Source organism: Petromyzon marinus, chromosome 1 (assembly GCF_048934315.1).
Source record: "Petromyzon marinus isolate PM22_M1 ecotype Great Lakes invasive population chromosome 1, UKy_Petmar_22M1.pri1.0, whole genome shotgun sequence".
NCBI classification, from domain to species: domain Eukaryota; kingdom Metazoa; phylum Chordata; class Hyperoartia; order Petromyzontiformes; family Petromyzontidae; genus Petromyzon; species Petromyzon marinus.
In genome coordinates this window covers 13,833,855-13,842,612 of record NC_133667.1, presented here as the reverse complement: position 1 = coordinate 13,842,612, position 8,758 = coordinate 13,833,855, and the positions used below count along the sequence as shown (strand labels likewise).

At 45.7% G+C, this 8,758-nt stretch overlaps 1 protein-coding gene across 1 annotated transcript; it reads left to right on the top strand.

The window, feature by feature from the left end:
• Nucleotides 1–4,504: 4,504 nt before the first annotated feature.
• On the top strand, nucleotides 4,505–8,391 carry LOC142925489 (uncharacterized). The gene is made up of 4 exons (XM_076068351.1): nucleotides 4,505–5,096; nucleotides 5,717–6,215; nucleotides 6,411–6,497; nucleotides 6,810–8,391. The coding sequence occupies exons 2-4, from the start codon at nucleotides 5,720–5,722 to the stop codon at nucleotides 7,652–7,654; spliced, it is 1,428 nt and encodes a 475-aa protein (XP_075924466.1). The 5' UTR covers nucleotides 4,505–5,096; nucleotides 5,717–5,719; the 3' UTR covers nucleotides 7,655–8,391.
• The last annotated feature ends 367 nt before the right edge of the window (nucleotides 8,392–8,758 follow it).

The window sequence follows — 8,758 nt, the reverse complement described above, 5'->3', positions numbered from 1 at the left end:
GCGTTGTTATTACCTTTGCCACTCGGTTGATAGGTTTTAATTGTCAGTTAAGACTTAAGGAACGCCACATCTGACAAAGAGTGCATGGCAACAATTTGGTCACGATTGCCTGGGAAAGATCCATGTATGCGAAGAGCCCTTTTTTTCCAATTCACTCATGGATGGTCTTTCCCCACGCCATGCGGGTCACGGAGATTACCTGCACTTGACTTTGCTTCAGTGGTTCGTGAAGGTGGGGAGCAATTGAGATCGGAGCCTATAAGGTGCAGTACAGCAATACAGTAGTATATGTTGCTGCGATGGCCTCTATTGTCCCCAACGAAGCCTTGCTGGAGATGATATCAACTTGTTGGGCATGGTGGTCGTCCATCCAAGCACTATCCAGACTCGGCTCTTCTTCGCTTCCGAGATCTGATAAGATTGTGTGCGTTCCGGATAATTTTGAAAGATCTATACAGATGCACAAATCCAATCGTATATAGGGAACGTAGGAATTCATAAAACTGAAAAGGTCTCCAGTATTCGTGAGACCTCAACACTTGTGAAGAAGTTTGAGGCCCAATCAGAATCAGAAAGGGTTTTATTCGCCATGAAAGTTTGCACAGACAAGGAATTTACTTTGGCAGGAAGGCGCATACATTCAACATATAGGAATCTTAATATAAAGTAGCTATAAGATACAATCTAAAAATACAAATAGGGTAACAAGTGTAAATATGACAAGGTGTCATTTTGTAGATAAAATTTTAAAGTCAGTGTAAGCCCTTGGCCTTGTTGAAGAGGCCTTGTTGAAGAGGCCAGCAGCGGATGGGAAGAAACTGTTTTTGTGGCGTGAGGTTTTGGTCCTGATGGACCGCAACCTTCTGCCGGAGGGGAGTACCTGGAACAGAGAGTGTCCAGGGTGGGAGGAATCGGCCACAATCTTTATCACTCGCCTTATGGTCCTCGAGGGTTGGTAGATTGGAGGCAATCACCTCAGCAGTGTGGATGATAAGCTGCAGTCTGCTCTTGTCCTTGGCAGTGGCAGCAGCGTACCAGACGGTTATGGAGGAGGTAAGGATGGATTCAATGATTGCTGTATAAAAGTGCACCATCATTGTCTTTGGCAGGATGAATTTCTTCAGTTGCCGTAGGAAGTACATCCTCTGTTGAGCTCTCTTGGTGAAGGAGCTGATGTTCAGTTCCCACTTGAGGTCCCGGGAGAGAATAGTGCTCAGGAAGCGGAAGGACTCCACAGTTTTGACTGGGGAGTCACACGGTGATGGGGGTGAGTGGGGCTGTATTCTTCCTGAAGTCCACAACTATCTCAACTGTCAATATTTTATTTTTGATTGCAAATAAAGCTTTGTTATTACTGTCTTGATATATAAACAACACTGGACATCTCAGAAAACTACTGGACATGTGTGAAAAAGAGCTTCATAGCTTATCGGATTCCTCCGGGATAAATAAAGATTCCGATTCCGAATTACCTCAATTTGAGATACAGTGGTATAAACGTGCACGTGTTTTTTTTATATATAAGCGAAACTTTTAAACGCCGACAAGTCATGTGGTATATTCCGTGGCCCCTCCACAGTCAAATACGTAAGCTAGAGAATACGCAAAGACCTTATTCGGCGATGCTGCTGCGTTGGTAATGGTGCACATATAACGACCTCCTTTATAGCCTTATCTCACCAGCGTTTGTCTAGAGAACACATTCGTTGATCACAGTTTGGTCTGAATAGGAAATATATATATCATGTACTTCTACTATTGTAACGCGTTCCTATACCTACGCCTTCATCAACCCACATAGACCCAGCGTGGTGAAGTTATGGTCAAGTAACCCCGACGACCCGCTCGGTGTAGGGTGACCCTCATCCAGCAGTGGATTGACACTAGAGCTGAACGTGTTGTTACGTATGTATTCATGTTGTATTTCATGGGTCCCACATGACACCAGCCGCCAAGCTGTTATACTCTACAAACATTGATTCGCGAATTCCATAGATGTACAAAAGGAGAGGTGACTGCAGGTTCCTAAGTTCCAAAAGCAACATGAGAGTACAGCGTGCCCCAGTTGGCATCATCGGGAATATCTTCACCTTCCTGAACTGCCCACTGGATGCTTCTGGTCAAGCAAATATAAGTGTATGTTTCTTTAAATTAGCAACTTAACACCTGTTATATTGGCAGAAAGGGTAAAATAAATTAGTATATTTTGATGCTGGCAAGAAAGGTCCCATGATGTAGCTGCTCACCCAGAGCTATAAATGCCCTGATCGTGGCATTGTCTTTGTGCTGTTCGCCTTTTGGCGTCCTCTGGTTTTAACACTGTTTGAGATTAGGCTCTAAAGAAAGCTGTCTTTGGTGTGGACCAATCAGTTTCATAGACAATGCATATATTACCAGATCATGTATTTTTTTTGCATGTGAATGCAAAAAATATTCCTTGCAAAAAGTTTATGTTTGGTGTTTTAACATCTTAACACCTGTTTTATTGCCAGAAAGGGTCAAACCAATTGTTATATTTCTTTAAATTAGTTATCACACAAAGTGATATATTACATTGTTATAGATCATTATCATCACCGTCCATGCGCAGATAGCACATGAAGCAATTTGTTTCCACTTACCTCTGTCTTGTGCCAATATGCTCAAGTAATGGGCACATTTTTCTGGCACCAATCTCTTATGTCGTCGTGTTATTATAGATAGATAATATATGGCAAAATCACCCGGAGTTTGCCCGACTTTGAAGCTAAGCGTGTGGCCTGACCCTGGAGTGTTTTTGGATGGGCGAGCACCAACCACGCATGACACGTGGGTCTGTGTAGGCTTGCAGGACGAGCAGTAGGTGGCAGTTGCGACATTGTACTGTAGTTGTATGGTTCCCAATCCACTGACCAGCGTGGTGAAGTATGGTCATGACACCAGCGTGGTGAAGTATGGTCATGACTGTGTACGGCATTCCTGTGCCTCTTCGTTGAGCTATGATTTGTGACCAGGTCGCTTTTGGAAAATAAGTTAATGGCCTTTTGTCTGAAATGATGGGGGATGGTGTAGTTTTATTTGTGTCCGTTTGGGGTGATATTTGAACTTTTCCTGTACGTTGCAGTCGTCATTATTTTGTTTTGTATTGTAAGGATCTTGCCCCGGCTGGACAAAACGAAAACAAAAGAGTCGAGTAATAGAGCCTCCCTGGGCTGAGGTGCGTGGTGGGAGAGACCGCGGGAGCGTTAGGTGTCACTGGGGCGAGCCAAAATATGAGTACCGATTTTTTTGGGGAAGTCAGTACACACAGAAGTGGCCGTTTTAAAAATATATATATCTTGCTACCAATTTAAAGCTTTCGTGACTGCAGGGATTCATATTCTTGGTTCTTTCGGTAAAGTCACGTAGAAGAGAAATAATAGAAATAAAACAATATCTGATAAAAAATGAAACATAATATATTATGTTCATAATATAATATATAATGTTCATATTATATTATGTTTTTATTATTATAAAAATAAAAAAAGATATAATGTTTTATTTTTATTATTTTATTATTTCCCTTCTACGTGACTTTACCGAAAGAACCAAGAATACCTTGCTACCGTTATGGGAATGTGGCATCGTCGTTGCTGACTCAAGGCGACTTGGCCCGTGCTGTTGTGATACGATGTGGGGATTTCATGAGTCGGGACGTCTGACCGCTTGTCACGGATGTGCAGTCGTGCTGGGTCGTGATGATGCATTGCGGAAGAGATCTCCTGTCGCGTACAGGTTTGGGCCTTGCACATTTTTAGAGCGATGCAATTATTGTAAAATCATAAACCATGGGCCACAACCATAAAGCATTGGCCAAAAAAAATTCACTTGTTGGTGCCACCTTTAACCATAAAAGGAAATTATTAAATAACCTTATTTAAGAAGTATTTTACTGCATACTCCACTTTTACTATCCACACAGAAGCTCATATTACTAAATATTTCCGCCTCTAGTGGTAACGAATTCTGCTTTAGCTCATAGAATACGTATTAGGAATGTGATTTATATATTTTTTTAAATCTGAGACGCACCCCGCAAATAAAAAAACACAAGCTCTGAAAATATATGCAGACCATGTTTTTTTTGCACTCCTGTCATTTTTTGTATTGTTGTCTGGTTCTTGCCCCGGCTGGACAAAACGAAAACAAAAAGAGCTTTACAGCTCATCGGATTCCTCCTGCAGTCTAAATACATCACTCTTTTTAACATCACTAGCCCCGCCCACTACTTTATAACATCACTAGCCCCGCCCACTACTTTATAACATCACTATCCCCGCCCACTTCTTTATGACCTTTTGGGCTACACCCATTTCAAACCTTTTAAAACAGTCTTAAAGAAGGCAAAGTTGTGAATATGTGTGTCTGTTCAAAATGTGTAGCGTACTTCCCGACATGCAACAAACTGGAAATTTGCCATGCGGGTTACTTTCCAGACTGTGTACACCATGCAAAAATTATAAAAATACACTTTTTTTTTAGGGGGGGGGAGCTCAATAATACACATTTTTATTGCACGGCAAGTGAACTGTGACGTCAAATCTGTCACGTGACCCTCACATGTGTAAGCGTAACGCATTGTAGTGTAGTGGTTAGCGCGCCGCGCTACGAACCCGGCGACCCGAGTTCGATTCCCGCTCACGGCCACCACCGGTGACGATTATTTCAACCGCTCCTGGGCCTCCCCTAGGTCGACTCAGCCTCAAACGAGTAACTGCTGTGGTGTGTGAACATCGCCACTGGGGAGACAAAGGCGGCCGGGCGTGGTGGATCCAAGCCGGGTAGTACAGCTAGTACTGTAATAAAATAGTGTATTACTGTACTCTGGTACTTTAGTCAGCTGAACTCTACTCGGATCGCCGCGGTCCCTTCCGTCGAGGCAATGAACATTTTTGTGGTCAAATCGCCACGGGCCCTACTCCGGCTTCCGCTATCGGCTTTAGTTTAAAGCGACAGTAACAGCAACGTGAACAGCAACAACGTTAAGAAAAACAACATCAACAGCAGAAGCCAACAACAACAATAGTTCCTTTCACAAGATCAACGCGCTGAGCCAACAGCCATAATCACACCAGGCAAGAGCCTATCGTGACGGCGGTCTTCCTTCGTATGGCAGGAGGGAAAAGCGACTTTTGTTATTTAAAAGTGTTATAAACAGTAGTTGAATGCCAAGTATTTTTTTTTTATCAACCAATCCCGAGTGCCAGTAGGCAGCGGCAGACGCTGTGTGGATCGCAGCTGCACCGCCAAGATTGTTTCGGAATCTTTATTTAGGCTCGACGAATCCGACGAGCTGTGAAGCTCTTCTTCACAGATGTCCAGTGCGATTTGTTCCACGGATGATCCTGTTTAGCCAGTTTCCAGGCTGTTTGGGCGCCGCGGTGGCGAGATGTTAATTCCCTCTCCCGGTATACAGGAGGTCGTGGGTTCGATCCTGACGCCTGCTGTATATTTGGAGTTTGCGTGTCTCTCTTCCCGAGGTCGTGTGGATGTCTCCTAATCGTGGCCAGGTCCGCTTCTGAAAAAAAATCGCTCTATAGCTCAGTGGGTCTTAGTAAAAACAAAATTGAAAAGTTTAGCAGACAAAGATTCAAATGTTGAATCGTGACGATCGAATTGTCTGTTAGGTGAATTTTTACATATGCCTAATTATTAGGTTATTCAGTTTCCACAATTTCTCTGCACGTCCCACCAGGATATGGCGTGCGCGGTGGGCTCCCCACTGCCGGAGCCGAGCGGGGACTTCCCGGCGTGGCTGGAGGCGCAGGGCGTGAACCAGGAGGTGGCCCGGGCCATGGACTCTGAGCTGGGCATCCGGGACTACGGGGTCCTGCGCGCCTGCGTCGGGGACGGCCTCGTGCGGGCCGAGCTGCTGGCCACGGCGCGCGACCGCCTGCCCTTCGGCTTCTACGCCGTGCTGCGGCAGGTGGTGAAGGCCCTGCAGGGCGCCGAGCACCACGATGGTTCTGGGACGCCGCGCTGGGACGCCGCCGCCGCCTCCCCCGGCGACGTGACCCTGGGAGGCCTGGTGGACGTGCTGCTCGCGCTGTTCAGTGGCTTGAGCCGGGAGCTGCTGCTGTCCGTGCAGAGGCTGGGCGACGTTAATAATTGGCAGTCTGTCGTTGCAGCTCCTTTATCAACAGCTGCTGTCACATCCGAAGATGTGGAAGTGAAAATGGATCATGCGGAATATGGTAAAAAAGGGCTCATTGCAAAATTGACAATTTGTCTCCGACTTTTACGACTGAATTCTTTATCAAAAAAATATTTGCGAGTTTATTTCGCAAAAAACTATCTGGTTTCATCATGTCCTTGGTAGACGTACAGCATACATGTTTTGTGCGTGCAGTACATTTTATATATCTTGTTTTGACCTCTGATATGTGCAGTAACATCAGAAGACATCTCAACTCACAGCTTGGATGACAACGCAAACAGCCTCACAGAAGACCAAATTAAAATGGAACCCTCCGAAGGTAAAGTTTTACTCGATTCAACATTATGCACATGACTGGTGTTATTAACTGTAAAATTATCATTCACGGGTGTTTGTCAAACTACCATGGACATCATGTCAAACGCCACACGGTACAACCCAAAAACATCAGAACTATACTGCACAACTGCAAAAACCTAGATATTCGTATTAATTTTCAAGTGCAAGTTTAAGTTTTTTTCCCACAATCGCAGGAACCACATTGTGCGTACGTGTAAACAGTGAAAGTAAATGTGAAAATCTAATTCCGTATACTTAACATTCATCAAACTGGCGTGTTTTGCTGCTGAAGGTGAACAACATCTCTGCGTCGGTCTCCCTCAACTCGTCATCCAGAACGTGACCTCAATCTCCAATTCAGGAGGAGACCTCACGTGCGCGGCAAATGATGGACCCTACGCGCCGCAGCAGACAGCAGCTGAAACACACAGTGAAGAAGTTGCTGCTTCTGTTGACGGGGTTGACGAGGAAACGTCTCGATCACTTGCGCAGAGAGACACGACCAGGAGGAGGATGTCGGCAATCTACAGTCGGATGCTCTCTGTCGACGAGGAAGAGTCCAACAAGCTTGAAATAAACAACCCCAGTCCCGTAGTGTTACCTTGGCCAAAATGCGCCGGAAATAAGACACACCGGTGTGAGCTGTGCGGGAAGAGCTACTCAAAACCCTACGGCTTGAAGCAGCACATGCGAATTCACACGGGCGAGAAGTTGCATCGCTGCGAGGTTTGCAGGCACCCCTTCCTGCAATTGAGCAGCCTGAAGATCCACCTACGCGGTCACACGGGCGAGAAGCCCTACAGCTGCGACTTTTGTGGGAAGTGCTTCGCCTCAAATGCCCAGGTGACGACGCACCAGCGAACGCACACGGGCGTGAAACCGTACTGCTGCACGGTGTGTGGCTACGCCTTCAAGCACCTCGCCTCCCTGGTGATCCACTTTCGCACGCACACGGGTGAAAAGCCGTACAGCTGCAGGGTGTGTGGGAAGGGCTTTGCCAAGAGCAGCGCCATGAAGATCCACGTGCGCACGCACACAGGCGAGAAGCCGTACAGCTGCACGGTGTGCGGAAAGCACTTCTCGAAGAACAGCTCTCTTAAAAACCACCGGTGGAAGCATAGCGATGACAATAAATGACTCGTGTGCGATGGCTTTTAAAGGCAGAATCAGAATATGCATTTATATTGGAGGAATCCGATGAGCTATGAAGCTCTTTTCACAGATGTCCAGTAGGGGGCGGGTAAGAATGTTATAACAACAAACAATACAAATACATAGTAGTGCAAAGTACAAGAAAGGTAAATAAATCACCCAAACACATACAAATACAGTACAACGAAGCCATCTCCATCCTACCAGACGAAGCCCACTGAGGTATTAACTTCATTTTAAGAAGCGACCTAGCCACAAATGATAATCAACATCGCTTCACCCTTTTTTATATGGCATTCAAACACTAAGCAGGCATCAGGTACGTCGTGGTTACGCAGCCAGGAAATTGTGCTGAAAAACGCAAACAATATCGCTTTGATAATATATGCGTTGCCATTGAAACTAATTGGTCTGTTTCGATTTAAAGCTTTCGTGACTGCAACGATTCATCTTCTTTGGTTCTTTCGGTAAAGTCACGTATTATTTTATTATCATTCTACGTGACTTTACCGAAAGAACCAAAGAAGATAATTGGTCTGTTGTCTCAAAAGCACTTGTTTGTATGTATGTTGAACTTCTTTCGCACCGTACGTAGTCAACCGTGCTAATCTTGCGGCGCGGGGAAGGAAAACAAACGAAACACAAATCAGTTTCTAAACAAATGAGTTTTCAATCGAGATCATTTGAAAGTACATAGCTACAGTGGCTTCCTAATATTATTTTTAAAAAACATGTTTTTTACATTAAGCTGCTGGAGGAAGGGCAAGGGAAATCTTCAGCCAAGCATGCTTTGGATTTACTGGTAGGAACCTCCTGGTTACACCAGCAGCTCACAGGGGATTATTGTGTCCGTCCGTTCGTCGTGCATCCAAAAATGGGAGGGGTGGGGCTGGGTGGAGAGGGGAGGGTGGGGAGGGGCTGGGTGGGGAGAGGCTAAGTGGGGAGGGTGGGGCTGGGTGGGGGGTGGGGCTGGGTGGGGAGGGGCTGGTCACCCCGTGGTGCCCTTATAAAACTCAACGTTTAACCTACTCACGCCGGCTTGTGCCCGCCCTCACAGTCGGGCGTATTTGCGGAATACACCACGTGGTG

Coding starts and splice junctions, on each gene's coding strand:
- LOC142925489 (XM_076068351.1), top strand. CDS start 5,720: ATGGCGTGCGCGGTGGGCTCCCCACTGCCGGAGCCGAGCGGGGACTTC. Junction 6,216..6,410: donor AATGGATCATGCGGAATATG/GTAAAAAAGGGC, acceptor TGATATGTGCAG/TAACATCAGAAGACATCTCA. Junction 6,498..6,809: donor TAAAATGGAACCCTCCGAAG/GTAAAGTTTTAC, acceptor TTGCTGCTGAAG/GTGAACAACATCTCTGCGTC.